At 44.3% G+C, this 16,611-nt stretch overlaps 1 protein-coding gene across 1 annotated transcript; it reads right to left on the bottom strand.

The window, feature by feature from the left end:
• Positions 1-3,087: 3,087 nt before the first annotated feature.
• Positions 3,088-16,038, bottom strand: ankrd50l (ankyrin repeat domain 50-like). The gene is made up of 4 exons (XM_030786831.1): positions 15,404-16,038; positions 9,569-9,807; positions 4,610-8,197; positions 3,088-3,158 (listed from the first exon to the last, which is right to left on the bottom strand). The coding sequence occupies exons 1-3, from the start codon at positions 15,841-15,843 to the stop codon at positions 4,611-4,613; spliced, it is 4,266 nt and encodes a 1,421-aa protein (XP_030642691.1). The 5' UTR covers positions 15,844-16,038; the 3' UTR covers positions 3,088-3,158; position 4,610.
• Between the last annotated feature and the right edge of the window lie 573 nt (positions 16,039-16,611).

The following is a 16,611-nucleotide window of genomic DNA, read 5'->3' as shown; positions in this document are numbered from 1 at the left end:
AGGGAAATTGAAACATGAATCCTAGATGTAGGATGCATTTCTACATTATGAGGTATTGTCAGGTGCCACCTTAGTTATATATATTTTGGTACTATTTTAAACTAACTTAGTTTGTCAATTCAGTTTATTAACATATGTGACTACTCCCAACAGTCTATTCACCAGCAAAAATTCCCCATCTGTAAAATAGGTGAGCGATACATACAGAGTGCATTTACCTGTGATTAGAGTGGAATGTATTTTTTCCTTAGTGCCATTTATGTGCAGACTGAAACACATTACTGTATTTAAAGCAGAAATGAACTTTACCCAGGTATTTATTAAGTCATTATGTTCCCATGGCAGCAAGCATCAAAAGTCTGTCTCTCAGAAAATAAAACTGTTTTCAAATGCATGTTATCTTAGACAGGGAGATTTGAAATGTTCAAGACAGTACAGTGCACAGGTTTGTTCATTTCCACGTGCTGTAGGTGTGTCTTAACCAGAAGTGGCTGACTTCATTACAGAGGTCTGGGAATAGCAATCTACAGCACTTTCAGCACAGTGGTTTTCCTGGCCTCCTCACTATGGTACTTATGAAAATGTGATTATGAATGAGTGAAGGTTATTAATGCTGCACTCCCCTCCAAAGGACAGACATTTGATGCAACAAGAGAGAAAATGTGTGCATGTGTGTGCATGTTCTGTTTTCTGTGGTGTGTCTAGATGGACTTAAATTTGTTTTATTTGGCGTTTACTAGATTCTCTGTTGTACAGTGTTTGTCTCATAAAACTCAAGAGGTTGGTGTGGGTGTTTTTTTTGTTGTTTTTTTTTACCCATTTCTCCATTATGTGTTGCTTGTTTGTTTGTCTTGATGTGTATGTGAGTGTGTAGTATGTGTATGTTTGTGAACATCTGTTTTTAAATGTTTGTATGCGTTTGTGTGGGCGGTGGTTTGGCTTTCTGGGTACTTTGTGCTGGTTTGCCGCTGGGAAATCTATGAGTGGTGGGCATGCAGGAAGGCAGTAATAAAACCACTCACAACTGTGTGTCTGTTTACAGTGCTAACTAACACTGAGCATGTGCAAATAAGGGCAGGCAAAAAGGAATGTCTGACATTTTCTCACACGTACATAAAAACAGAAGTGCCCCAAATTCCCCAGTATGTCTTGTTCTCTGTCTCTGTGTCTCACATTCACTCTCACTCTCTCTCTCACGTGCGCACACACACACACACACACACACACACACACAACAACCTCAGCACCATTCACTTACTTAGGACCAGATCAACTAAAACCTTTTCCAAATGTTAAAAGGGCTAGCGTTCTAAATACCTTTCACAAAATGACTGTTACAACCAAACACAGTTGCAAAACACTAATAAATTATTGATTATCTGACAAATCACCAGCTTGCGCTTTAATGCAGAGACCCATTAGTCTTTATCAGCATCAGTCAAAGGTTTGCTCCCTAATTCTTTCTTTATGCTTTCATATTGGCTGACATCACCGCTCTCTTTAGGTGGTCTTGTTACAGCCACCGATTTGATAGCCCTGCCTCTCTGTCTCTCTCTCTGACTAGAATCAAGGGGCTCAAAAAAGCCCCAAGCCAGAGTCTGTGCCTTCAGTCTGTGTGTGATGTTTTGTGAGATATAGACGCTAGATCTACTTTTTTCCTCACAGAGATAAGTTTATGGATAACAATGACCCGGCAATGATATATATACACATTTAAATCCAAAAAAATTCTCATCAGTAGTAATTCATTTCAACCATGAATGTTTTGTTTTAATCAAAGCATCTCATGAAAATATAATGTACATATTTTTTTTCTCTAAATAGTGTAAATTGGCCTTTGGCCTTGCTTAAACAATCCCTGCACTTATTTTTAATCTGTCCATCAACCCGCTTCTTGCTTTTCATCAATATTCCTTAATCACACCCTTCTGTGTGTCTTTTATTGCCAATGCCAAGTCTCTCTGCCCATGCTTTAAACCTGAGACATATATCAGGTTTTTCCTCTTTCAAGTCTTGTTTCTGTAGTGGTACATAAACATTCACATCTTGACTTCTCTATTTTCATCCATCTCACACTTCTTTTTATATTCTTTCCATCTATGACTTTCTTTTTTTTTAACTGCCTTCAAAGTCACGTTCAAGTCAAACACTTCCAAGAACTGATTTAGGATGCTTGTCATGACAAAACAAAACTACCACTTGCGATAAAAAAAAAACAAAACAAATTAACATAAATACAAACAACCACAGAAAACAAATGTCTCAGTACAGCAACACAATTCTTTCAAAGACATCAGAAATACAAACAGCACTGAAAAGTTTGGTAGTTAGATATAGATTTAGCAGTGTGCTTGCATCTGAGCCCTTTTCGGCAGTGGCCGTTATGGCTGTGATCATGGAGAGATCAACACAGAGGCCAAATTCTCAGAACTTCAGTTTTTATAAAAGTACAGTAGAAATCTCTATTGAGATTTAGGCTTTTGATGTCAGGTTTATCACTCACACTTCTTTTGTTCTCTACCACAGAGAACAGAAGCCAGTTCATAGAATATCACAATGTTCCACAGTCACTGCAACACCTCTTTGTGTGTGTCAGTGAGGGAGAGAGAGAGAGAGATAGGTTATGTGTTGGATGCAACAGTTCTGCTTCTTTCCATTGTGCAGTCAGTATGCATGAGAGAGATCCTGGAAGGGTGTACATGCGCTATAATTAGCATGGAAGTAAGCTTGTGCGTGTGCACACGTGTGCACATGTACGTACGCTACATTTCCACAGGTGTGTAAATGTATGTTCCTGTGATTGTTCTTGTGCAATTGTGTGGTGTGTACGTGTGTGTGAGTGAGCAAGAAAGAGAGAGACAGCTGTTGTCCATTCTGTTTGGGTACAGGGGAAAAGACGAGGAATGTAAACAGCCGTAGTCTTTTATGTGTCCCAATTCCTCCTTTCTCCTTGCATTTGCCTTCTACTTTGCTTCTGTTCTTCAGAGGGTAGAGGGTCAAAGGGCAAGGGGTGGAGGGAGTTCCTGCTTCTTTACCTCTCATTTGGGGTCCACCTCTGCCCTGAGAGACGCCCCCCCCACACACACACACACACACACGCACACGGTGCTTATCCTCTCAACCGTCAACCCCTTGAACTCCTAAACATCCAGGTCCACCTAAAAGAGACAGTGCTGTCATTAACATTCTAGATGTGTTCTGTGGAAGACAGAGGCAATAACAGAGGTGATGGCTCTCTGTTTGCTCCACGTGTCCCATCACGGTGCTTTGACAGACAGAGGTCATGCTCCTGGGGTCACTCCTGAACTGCTGAAATGTTTTATCCACTTCTTGTCCCTGTCCTGATTCACTAAAGTAGCCACACTGATATCCAGCAAAACTGAAGCAAATCAGCACTGTGCTGTATACTGCACAGTACTCTTTGCTTCTCATTCACAAGTGTGCTTAACAGCTGATCTATAACTGTAGTAAGTAAACAAAATAAGAACAACTTCTTGCCAAACTCCATCAACCACAAATCTGACTGTTTATCGATGAATCCTTGGTCCTAAGTAGCATGTCTGGTACAAATAAAATAACATTTCTTGAAGCATATGTGGAGGTCACAAATTGAAGTGCAAGGGGAAAAAAATAGATTTTATTTTGCTGCACAGGTAGTAGCACAAGCCTAGGCAGAGATGAATGCATTTTGAAAGCCCCTTTCACACTATGATTTTCCGCAATACAATACTTGCCATGATTTTCAAAACACTCTAGGTTTTCATGGAATTATTGTTCTTTCAAGCGTGTTAGGATGACATTTAATTGTGTCACTGACTCTAGCCGAAGCAGTACTAATTAGTGCTTTAAAATGAGCCATCATGGGCTAAGATAAGTTACATGTAGCCAATGTTGTCACAGCTTTAATTGTTCCACGAGCTCCACATCTTTATCTATATATGCATTAAACCTTCAAACTGAGAACCTATGGCTTCAAAATATCTGTCTCACAACAATAAATCATAACTTGCAATCTGTAAACATGATAAGATGGGGAAGCCTACGAGAAAGTATATGTTAGAAAGAATACAATTTGTAACAGGTTTCTATATTTTCTCCCTATCAAAAGTTGTGACCACATATTCACTTCGTTTAGCTTTATTTAGATATTCTGCAGGACTACATGCAAAACACACCATCCAGACCATTAGTGAAGTTATTTCATACTATACTGCAGAGCAAAATTGATGATTGCCAAAAATTTGCAAGAGAATGTTCTACAGCACTGTTAAGAACAAACAAATTAGCACTAGGTACAAATGATGACTCAGGCCAATATTAGCTTCATATCCCTGCCATTTTCCCTCTATCCTGTCCTATTTGGAGCAGTGCGAAAGAGGGAAAGAAATGATACAAAAGGGTTTTGGAATAGGTCCTTGGAATCTTGACTATTCTTTATTACCTTTCACAATTCTTCAGATTGGTCCAGGTTTAACGAATCCTAAACTGGTCCATTCTATGATTTCAAATATCTGATATGCATTATTCCAGTAAAGTCTCTGTGCACAGCCTTTATGTAGTTTGATATCATTTGAGAATCATATCCACTAACTTTATTTTAATCTCTTACCTCAGAGTGGAGTCTCCCGCTTGTAAAGAGCTGCACTAGTTGGTCCCTCAAACTGCAACTTAATGGCCTGTTTCAGATTCAGCTGGGGGTCTGTGGTTGTCATACTGACTATAGACTGATCAGGTAAGGCACCAGGTGGGGAGATTGCTGAGAGGTTGAATGCTGGGGGCAGTGGTGTTTTCTGAAGTCCTTCCCAGACATCTCTCTGGGCATGAGGTTTAAAGTCCAAGTGAGGGTAACCCAGTGGGGGGCTATCTCTGCCTTTCTGGGGTTTGGTAGGACCATCCTGGCCAGGTGTCAACCCTAGGGATGCCATGAGGGAGTTCCACCGACCTCCCCCTCCTCCATAATCTTCAATCAAATGGGGGTTCTTGGGTTTCAGGAGATAGTCACCATCTGCCATGGACTCAAGCCCCTTCAGAGGGAAGTCAGAGTCCTGCATTCTGAGTGATGTGCTCTGTGCATAGGAAGGACTGGTTTTGATGTCAGCCCTGGGCTGGTTTCTGGTGGTGCTCCCATAGAGGCTTGTATTGGTGGAGCCTGGTGGAGGCAAGGTGGAGTGTCGGCTGCGACAGCGGGGCAGTGAATGCTGTTGGATTTGTTGGGTGAAGCTCAGGCTGTCGGCTGGCACTGTCTGCACTGTGGCCAAAGAGTGGCAAGTGGAGGAGGATGTCTGTGAACCAGGCATGGAGTGGAAACGCTCAGCCGTAGAGGCTGGAGAACAGGAGGTTGACACAGAGGTAGATGAGGGTGAGGAGACTCCTACACCACCACCACCCTCCCCTGAGCTAATGGAAGCCTGGTTCTTAAGTGTGGATGACTGTGCGGAGGAACCTGGGTTCCTACATGGTGAAGGTGGTATGAGGCCTGGATATGGTTTAGCCCCATAACTCTCCAAAAGGCGGACGACATTGAAGTGGTTCCTCTTTCCTGCGACCTTGACTGGACTCCGCCCATAACGGTCCACATGGTCTGGGTTTGCACCTTTTTCCAAAAGCATAGCTACTATTTCAGAGTGCCCTTCCTGAGCAGCAATGCAGAGTGCACTTGCTCCCTGCTGTTTGCATGCTAAGTCCACTTGTATGCCACGGGCCTCAAGCAGCAAACGGCCAGCTGCTGCATTACCTTTCCAAGCCACTGAGTGCAGTGGTGGGCGCCCTTCTGAATCCCGTGCATTTGGGTCTGCACCATGTTTAAGCAACAGCCTGATTCCATCCAGGCTGCCCTGCCAAGAAGCAACATGCAGTGCCGTTCGTCCCTCTGAGTCACGGGACTCCAGCGGAACACCGCCTTTCTCAATGAGGAGGGTAGCCATGTCCAAACGCCCCTCAAGCACCAGCAGATAGAGGAGAGGTCTTCCCTCTGCATCGCGTACATCTGTATCAGCTCCTCTCCTCATTAGAAGCTCCATAACCTCCCCGTGCCCCTGTAGAGCAGCTGCACTAAGGGCAGAGTGTCCATCATATCCACGCTGATCAATGGGTGAGCGGCGATCCAGCAGTAGCCTCACTGTGCTGCAGTGCCCCTCCTGTGCAGCCAGAATGAGAGGAGTCCGGCCCTCAACATCTAGCTCTCCCACTCGGGCCATGCTACCTCGTTCTGTCAGTGCAGCACAAACAGCTCGGTGTCCCTCACAGGCAGCTGCATGCAACGGGGTCCAGCCAAGGTCATCTTTATGGTTCTCATCCAAGCCCCGGTCTAAAAGGGCTCGAACCACTTCTACAGAACCTCTTGCTGCAGCCAGGCAGAGCGCTGTTCGACCCTCCCCATCGATTCCGTCCACTGCTGCTCCCCAGAACAGCACTTTGTTAACTGTACCTGCATGTCCCATGGCCGCAGCCGCAAGAAGTGGTGTAACGGCAGAGGGGTATGGTCCAGCACTCTCATCAACATCAGCCCCAGCTTCTAAGAGTAACTCTACCACTTCCTCATGCCCTTCATAGGCAGCTAACAACAGAGGTGTCATTCCATCTCTGTCTCTGTGCTCTGGGTCAGCTCCACGCTCCAGCAACAGGCTTACCACCTCACCATACCCCTTCCCTCCTGGGACTGGGGGGACACACAGTGCTGCAACTGAGAGAGCAGTCCTTCCATCCCCATCTGAGAGATCCACTTCAGCACCTGCATCTAGGAGAATTTCTACTGCCTCCTTGTGACCCATGTAGGCAGCAGCAATAAGCGGAGTGCGCCCCTCACGGTCCGAGCGGTCAACCTCAGCACCGTTTTCCAACAGGGTCAGCAGGATCTCTTCGTGGCCACCCCAGGCGGCCGCTCGAAGGGCTGTCCGACCATCTGAATCGCAGCCGTCCACCTCAGCCCCTGCATCGAGGAGAAGTTTCACAGCCTCTTTATGGCCGCCCCATGCGGCTGAGCGCAGGGCAGTCCAACCCTCATTATCGGCATGCTCCAGCATAGCTCGAGCAGCCGGCGTCTCACTGCCTTGCTCTTGCACCCACTCCAGTAGCACCTGAATCATCCCCACGTGTCCCTGCCTGGCAGCCAGTGTCAAGGCGGTTTGTCCCTGGTTGTCGCTAATCAAGGGGTCTGCGCCACGGCAAATTAGCAATGCTGCAACATCTGCTGACCCTGCATGGGCTGCAGTGGCCAGCAAAGTGCGCCCATCAGAAGGATCTGTCTGGTTCACGCTCACTCCACTGTCCAGAAGTGCCCTAACAGAGTCCTCCCTTTGCAAGGCTCGTCTGACTATTCCCCCACTTCCACCCACACAATGTACCCCAATGCTTGGACTGTTGTCAGGGGAACAAGTTGCAGGGTAGATCCCGCTCTTCATAAGGAGCTGAAGCACATCTTGATGGACCAGAACAGGAGTCCCTTGGGGTTCTGAAAGACCAAAAGTACTTCCCTCAGGACCACTGCCAAGTGTTGGTATTCCATTCCACAGCATCCACAGTGCCAACAGTGAAGAGTCCCCTGAGTGGATCCCACTGCTAAGCAGATGATGGCCCAATCGACAGATCTCCTCTGTGCTTAGGCTGGAAGTCTGCAGCGAAAGGGACATGGCAAGTGAGAGGTGTCCATCCCTTACATTACACAGGAACTTTTGTGTGCAGTACTTTATATCCGTCAGCCACTCCGCAAAGCTGCCATGAAACAGGAGTTTACTGTCCGCAGGCCCATCTACCAGGAGTGAGGCAAGGGCCCCCATTTGTGTCTGGAAGTCCCCACGGCTGAGGCACATGTCCCGGCTCCAAGCAGCTACATATAGCTGCTCAGTGGTGAGGGGACGCGGGGAGGCCAGCAAGATGTTGAGCAAAGGCCTTACATGAACAAAGAGCCTACGTGGAAACAGCCTCTGGCAAAGCCAGAGGTAGAGGCCGTTTAGTGTGCCTGGAATGTCCCGGATCTCTCGAAGTCCTACAAGGCCTCGTGAAACACCATCCAGCACCCGTTCAAGGAACAGGAAGCAGCCACTACTCTTGATGTGCAGAAGGTTGAGCATATCGGCTGTTTCGGGTGTCAGTTGACGTCGCAGCGCCCCCTCCTGGTCCAGCCGCCGCAGGATATACTGCTGGACATCCCGTGTAGCAGCAGGCTTCCTCAGATCATCCAAACACAACTTTCGAAAACCTACAGGCAATAGAACAGAGAGGGATTTTATGAAAATAAAAAGGAGGGCAGGGAAACCAAACTGGTAACAAACTTGACACACAGCAAGTGCAAAGGTTGATGTTTATACTACAGTTTATGCTTTATTGACACAGTGTAGTCTCTTACTTGCAGGGCATCACAAAACACCTAACTGTTTAATTTCCTCTCCTGGCCCTGCTGTTTTGACCACAAATCTGGATTGAGGCAAGAGTGTTGATGAAGAAAGATGAACACGTAATGTCTAAAATAAATATTATCCTATAATTTACAGGACTGCAAATACATATTTGACCTAGGTCTCCTTTTCATAACAGAGCTTTGTTTAGGTGGAAAGGCCTGAGGGCTTCATCTTATAATGAGCTTTCCTTGCATAAAAGCATGACGCTTTTATTGTGAAGCATGCATGGATCTCTCCTCTGCTCCAGTTTGAGAGGTCACCCACCAGTGTTAATGAGTGTGTGGGAATCGCATCTTTTAAAAACCAGATCGAATCATTTGGTCAAACGTGGGCATCAACCGAAAGGAAAAAAAAGTAAAGAAAAAAGTTTTTAAAAAAGTAAAGAAGTCTGGTGTATATGTATATATATATATATGGTATATATATGGTGTATATAAGGGTGAAATGAATTAAGAAATAAAATAATAAAATCAATGGCTGAGAGGCTTTTTTATCCCTTTATATTCTCTTTTCCCCATCAGGCTTTACACAGATTTAAAATTCCTTATGATATTATGATGTGTGTCATTTTAACTTTAGGGAAGCTTAAACCTATGACTAATTAGTTCTGATGATGGCAGTCTTACATTCCTAAGAATGGAACATGAAAAAGCATGCAGAATTTTCAACACCACAAAATAAAGCATTTGTTTGCACTAGGCTACTAAAGCCCATAGAAACCAAGGAATTGCTGCAGGATTCCTGTGTTTTAGCTTTAGAGATACTTTATGTATGGAGATGTGTTTATTAAAAATAGCTGTGTGCAGGAACTTGCTGTGTTAGTGTTTTTGAGGAAGAGATGGGACATATACAGTTTCAAAGTGTAAGGAGAGCCCAGACAGAGGAAAACTTCTCATATCCATAGGTCAAATGCCTGCTTAAAATAAAGTTAAGTATGTGTCTGACTTTTCTCTGTGTTTTTAAAAGTTTAAGGTGAGAGTGCGTGTGTGATATTAAGACACGCAAAGTGCAACATCTGTATTTATAGATATGTTGTATTAGTATGCATAAAGGGTGTGAGTGTATTTTAAGACCTTTATTATTAGGTTCATGTTTATGTTCAAGTTTGTTGTATTTTCTTTGCTGTGAATGTATCATTGAACATGCAGCGTTTTGGGTTCTTGGACACAAACCTGAGAACATCTTGCAGACAGTTTTGTTCTGGCGCCGTGCAGAACAGATGATCAGGATCCAGGAAGGCAGGAGTGGGAGGTGTCTGATGAGGAGTTCTGCTATTGAGGTGCTCTGGGTGGCCACAGTTCCAGTGCCCACCCCCTCCCCAAGCGTGCCACAGCCAGAGTCCAGAGAGTCCACGACCACAAACACACTGTGAGCCGGAGGGGGCAAACTCAACAAGGGTTCACACACCGCCCTGCTCGGTAGGGAGAGAGAGAGAGAGAGAGAGAGGGAGTGGGGGTATTATGAGACAATGGCAATATTCAATGACTCTCTTTTGACAATACTGGCAGCAAAATAAAGACATTTGTTTCAAATACATAAAAGTTATTGAAAGACCAAGCACCCTACAGACATAGATTACATACCAAAGGTAAGTAAATTGTTGGAACAATCCCAATGGCACTTCTCTTTTCTTAGCTTCTATCCTCTTTGACAACGGATTTAACAAGACACAACAGCCCATGTGATGTCAAAGAAGCTTTTTAGATTCTAAAGGGAGTTTCATTTCTCAAAGCCTCCATTTACACAGTCCATAACTATGTGTGGGAAAGAGAGCAAGCAAACCAGACCAAGGGTGGATTTAGAGTTTTGGGGTAAGGATAGTCATTTAGAAACTTAAAATTATGCATTTGATCTGAGTCTGATGAGTTTCGCGCCTTATAATTTCACAAGCAGCAGTCTGCAACTGACTTGACCTGCAGGCATAATACAAAGGTGTTGTATGCCACTTGCAGGTGAAACAAACTACTGAATTTGTTTTGTGTTTGTGTGTCTGTGTGAGAGAGAGAGAGAGAGAGAGAGAGAGAGAGAGAGAGAGAGAGAGACAGAGAGGGAGGGAGGGTGAGAGGAACAAACAGCATGATGAAGAAGAAAGAGCAAGAGGAAATAGGGGTAGAAAGAGAGGAAACTGAAGGAGGGGGATGTGAGAATGAAGGAAGAGAAAGGGTGCCAGGAAGAGGAAAGAGAGAGAGAGAAATAAAGAGAAAGAGATGCAGAGAGAGAGAGAGAGAGGTTAATGAGTTCCTACACTCAGGAACAGGAGATGTACTTTGGAGAGAGATCTCCTAACATGGTAATGAAATTTTCTTCATTGCTTTGCAGCAGATACGCAGCAATGATATTCTCTGAAGGACAGGTCATTGAGTGCAGGATACAAGACATGCTTTTCAAACCACCAGAAAGGCAAACAATAACGCAACGCGCAAGATCTCATAATTCCGGATTCAAGCGTGAATTCAAGCCGCCTGGGTCCCAGACCCCTTTACTTTCTCCCACTCCGTCAGTCTCTCTCCATTCCTCTTGTTCCATCCATCTCTCTCTCTCTGTCCTGAGGTGTGGTTGGTGTGGCAAGATGACTCATTCCTATGGAAGCTCTGGGATTTCCTGTTCCTCCGAGAGCATGCTGGGAGATAGTAAACTTTTGGCACCGTGCCATCTAGCACGTGGCTCTTTCATCAGGCCGAATCTCATTGAACTGGGTCTTACAGCGCCAGATAACAGTCTTATCGGAGTCCTACACCCAATGAGACTCTAAAGCAGACCTCACCTTGTGTTACTTCATCTACTAAACTACTGTACTGGTGCTGTTAGTATTTGAAAGTCATGATAACTTATCACTGGGCCACCCTGACCTCAGATGACTGGGAGGAACAGGTGTTTGGGTCATGTTTCATTTTAGATGTACTGCAAATGAGAAGATCAGTTTTCTTGGTATAATTCTCATTTTTCCATCTCAATCCGTTTCATAATTTGTTCAGAAAGACACAACAAATGCCAGCTATTGATGTGCTGTCAGGCATTCGAGCACATCAGACCTCCCTATGGTAACTGCGCAAGGTAGCACTTCTGCTTCGAGATTTCTGCCTGACACTTTAGTATTAATAATCAAAATGATCATTCTGTGCTTCACACTATGAAGCTCCTTATCACACAAAGTCCCCCAACTGTTCTGAACTTAACTTAGAGATTTGGCTGTTTGTTTGTTTTTTAACACAACATCTAAGAAACCTCTGAGAATGAAAAATGCACTCGTAACCTTTCCCTCATCAACCTGGGTCACTCCCTTTTTCAAGTTTGCACAATAGCACAGTTTTCTTTTCACATTTGTGAACCACACTCTGTCTCTTCTCGATTCATTGTTTCATGGCAGAATGCTTGTACATCCTCATATCAAAGCTGGAGCTCCAGTCACAGTCCAGCATGTCAACAGTCTTGTTGCAGTCAAAACACTTGTTTAATGCACTGGTTAAAACTGGTTAGAATCACTTCTCTTCTCATTCGCCTAGGGCCTTCTAAATGATTTGAACTGGCTGGGCAGGTTCAAATTTAACATCAGATAAGAAGCACTGGTCACACTGACTGCGACACAATTATTAAACTCAGTATCCTGGTAACTTTACAGAGTACGAGTAATGTTTTGACAGCATTCTGTTTTATGTGAAATGTGTTTAACCCTTGGGAGAGATTTCTTTATTAAAGGCAGATTAACGAGTGTATATGGTAAGATAAATACTTTTTTTCCTCAGAACATTTCACCTAAAATAAAAATATAAACTCATGGCTGTGCATTCTATATTTTGTAAATACATGCATTACCTCAGGACTTCTTCAAAACACCATCAAGTACACAGGAATGCTCACAAATTAAACTCCTTATTTTGGAAGATTAACTTAACCAGGAAAACATCATTAAAGTGAAAACAGTGTATCTAAACTTTACTGACGTGACAAACTCTTCTGCCGGCTGCGATGCTCTAGTTAAACGGCAATAAATCCATCTTTCTAGCGGGGTCAAAAAACAGACTTTGCCTTTAATCTTGGGATATGTGTTTTTGACATTATCTTATGGAAAACAGGTATTAAAGAGGCATTATAATCATAAACTCTCTGATTCAAAGTGATGACCGACTCTTATCTCTGGCGCGTGGATGCAGTCATTTGATAGGAGTGCACACCCTCTAAGAGTCATAGATGACATGTAAAATACAAGGTTAATCGTCTATAATCGACTTCCTGTCTCATCCCACAAACTCGGTCAAATGCCGACGGTGCGTGGGAGCGTTACGATAACTTTCAGCTGCGTCAGGTTTCGGCCGGTTGAGACGCCGATCTTCCGGGCTGTGGTTCGGCCCACCTGTGCGGTTAAACAGTTTTCTGAGAATGACCCCGAGAGACCTAAATGACCAACAGTCACCAAAAAAAATAAAATAAATAAATTTAAAAAAGCTGACCCAAATGCCTCAGCTAGACAACAGAGTTGCAGAAAGGATTAGAGGGTTTAGACCTGTGGTCGTATAATGAAGCACTTGTGGTTAAGAAGCTATACCTAAACGCTCATTTACAGAGAAAAACAACCAAACCTTCAACAATGCCTTTGGCTGCGAGAGAGCTGTGTGGCTGTAAACGAGTTTGAGCACAAATACAGGCGTTCTTTTATGGACTTCCCCCAAAACGAGTTCACAAGGATCCTACAAATCGTGGTACGCACTACATTAGCAAAGAAACACCTTGCAAAACCCCCAAGAGTTGGATTAACAGCTTTCTGTTCGAAACAGGAACGCTGTAGTTAAGGCTGCAGGAGGGGACGTGAGGGGCTGAAAGGCTCTGACAGAGTGGCTGTAAAGCAACACACCGAAGTGTCAAAACCTCGAAGAGAGCGTGTAAACTAACGAATCTAAAGTGAGACGCCTGGCTTGTCTGTGTTAAATAAGCACTTATGTTGTTCTAATGATGGTTTGTATACATCACAGAGTCTGTTAGTATGATGTCTACACAGCTGCTGCTGCTGTCTCACATTTAGTGTCCTCTTCCCCACTATTCACACACACACACACACACACACACACACACACACAAACTTATGCCGAAGAGAAAACATCGCAGCAGTTTGTCAGTGTGTGAGGGTAACGCGAAATGTTGGCTTATATCTTTGGCAAACAAAGAAAGGTAATGTTAACGTCTAGCAAACACAACCAGAATAAAAAACATACGAAACACTTAAAAAGGAAGAAAGAGTAAAAAAAGGGGGGAAAAAAGACCCCTGTGAAACTGGGAACTGCACAAATTGTACACAATGACTCGGGAACGTATTTCTCTCTGGGTTCTCTGTTTTGTTGTTAAGACAGAAAAAAGAAAGGGAAAAAAAAAAAAAGCGTTGTGCATAGCATTCTCTGGTTCGTGTTAACCACAGGCCCATTGTGAAGATGGTGAATAGGCAGCGTTAATGGTTCGAGGGGGGATAAATAAATAAATATATGTGCCAAGGAAGCAGAACAATTGTTTCTTTCCTGGCTTTGACATGGAGAATGTCTCACTAAGGGGTACCAGACACGCGGGCACTGACTGGCAGCAAGAAGAGCAGAAAAGTTGAGAAGAAAAACATTGTTCGGTCCTGATTCGCACAAATGAGGTCAAGTCTGGATCATACAAACACGACGTTCGTTTGCCAGACCGATAACCAAGACATGAATTCACTTACTTCACTAAACAGGAGAACATTCCATTCAAGTGAATGAGATCAGATATTAAAAGTTAGTTTAAAAATAAGCAGGAGAGCAACTGACAAAATATGATTTACAAACATACTGGTATATTTCACTGACTGAACCAAGGCCTGACCACAAACCAAGCCTACTCATTTACTCCCATTCAATTTATAACAGACTTGATGCAAATTTCATACACCTTTAGGGCACGGAACATAATAAATAACTTTTACGTCAACCGGCACTTATCACCGCAGGAGATTCACTAACACTGCGGATTAGCGCGCGACACGTATGAGTGACAAGAAAATGCAGCTATTAAAAAGTGCCTCTTTATTCTAGACAGTTAATGTGTCACACCTAAACAGTTCCCATTGCGTGTGAGAGAGCAGGCAAGCAAGCAACCAGGGTTACTGTACAGCACATTCAGTTCCTAAATGCTGAATTCAGGTACCAAGCCAACCAGGAAACACCATGGTAAAGGTATAAGACGAACAGATGTCTGAGGTAAAAAAAAAATAAAATAAAATTAACATTAATATTTGCACTGGGAGACTACAAATAAAATTTGATCTGAATGCCTGTTTGAAGTTAGGCTCACATTGCCTGAGGGGAGTGGAGAGCAGGTCTCTGGTTCCAAACAGTCGATTTGAATAATGTACATACTTTTTATAAAAATGACGTTTTATGGCAGCAAACATCACAAGATTACTGAGAGTCGAGTGTCAGCCAGAACTATGGAATATGGAGTTACGAATCCAGCAGAGAGTTTTTCACAGAGACAGCGTACATGAAACGACCTTTTGGAAAAGACAGACAGCACTGAGTTCAACAAAAACCTACTGTGTTCTGCAGAAAAGGAAAATAAATAAATAAATAAATAGCACCAAGCATGAAAGCATGATATGAAAACCTTTAAAAGTCAACAATTCAGAGAAATGCCAGGACCTTTAAGAGAATAGAAACCAATAATGTAAAATATGTAAAGCGGTTTTTAAAGAGAAACAAACATCAAGTTTAAGATGAAAATATGAAGACGGATACTGCAAATAAAGCAGAGAGAACAAAAGAGTAGGTGATATAAATGAAACATCAAAAAAAAAAAAAGACAGACAGTGACCATCAGAAAAAAAATGTACATACTTTTGCAAATGGAGTATTTAATCTTCTGACAAAGATGAGAGCGGGTACAAAAGACATTCAAGGAGACCTCCCCCACTCTCCAAAAAAAGATATATAAGAGCTTCACAGACATAACAAGTTCGGCTTAGAAACATTAATTTAGAAGTAATGAAATTCACAAACCTCTTAAAAGTACCATCCGGATCCCGCTGGCAGGAGAGCGGCTCCAGGCAGTCTGCCACGCCAGGGGTGTCCAGCGCATGCCCATACCCTGGCCCCAGCAGCGGACTGGCCCTGAGCTGGTCTACCAGCCCCAGAACAAACCTCCAAACCTCTAAGCTCCCTGCGTCTCCCCTTTGGCAGTAGTGCCATGCCAGGCACCGCTCGGCTAACCCGGTCGCTCTGCCCGCCTCAGACTGGGGCCACACCAGTTCGCTGCAGAGGGCCGTCTTGCCCGTACCCGGGCCGCCCGTCACCAGGACCCCCGCTGTTGGGGAGCGCCCACGGCCCTCTGACCCACCGGTGACCCCCCTGGCCTCCAGGCATCGCTGGATTTTCTCCAGGGCCCATTCCCGACAGTAGAAGCGCCGGCCCCGAAGCAGACTGGGATAAGACCCCCTCATCTGGCCCTCGGGTGTAGAACTGGGGTCCTTAACTCCCACCCTTCCCCCATGCTCCGAGGTGCCTATGTTCACACAGCGGTTAGAGTATGGGGAATCTGAGTTCAACTGTCTTATAAGTCCAGTCCGTTCCGAGCAAGCAGAGAGAACCAAAAGGCTTGTCAGACGTTTCTGTGCTCTCCTTTGTAGGCAGTTGTTTGATGTTCAAATGTTATGAGTTGTCGCGCCCTTGAGTTACAGTAAACGGGTTGCGGGCGTATGGAGTTTTTGCTTTCAGTTTGTAATCCTGCCGGTCATGCTGTTCGCTGACAATATGGGACTTTGAGTGAAGATAAACCCGCAAATAAAAGACAGCCCTGTGGGATATTTCACTGTCTGCCACTGCTGTGGCTCCTTTAGACTTCTCCAGAGAAAAGAGCTGAGTCTAGTACCGCATGGTCCTCTCCAGTTGATTGTGAAGGAGACAGAAAAAGAAAATATTGATGTGTGTTAGTCCTGAGAGAGAGTGCCTTGTGGAGTGCTGTTTAGCTGAAAAAGAGCGCGCGTGTGTGTGTGTGTGTGTGTGTGTGTGGGTGGGTGTGTGTGTTTGAAGTATGTGCATGACCCTTAGGCTCCCAGTTGTCATAAAAGTCCTCCTCTTTCAACGTGCAAGTTAGGATGACGTCCAGTCCTTGAGCTTAACTCAGTAAACCATCCAAGGGAGAGAGTCAGACACAGGGAGTGAGAGACATAGGCTCTGGCTTTATGGCAGATACTGATCTCTTTGTCTTC

The sequence above is a fragment of the Chanos chanos genome, chromosome 10 (assembly GCF_902362185.1).
Source record: "Chanos chanos chromosome 10, fChaCha1.1, whole genome shotgun sequence".
In the NCBI taxonomy this organism is placed as follows: domain Eukaryota; kingdom Metazoa; phylum Chordata; class Actinopteri; order Gonorynchiformes; family Chanidae; genus Chanos; species Chanos chanos.
This window is presented reverse-complemented; position numbering and strand designations above follow the sequence as displayed.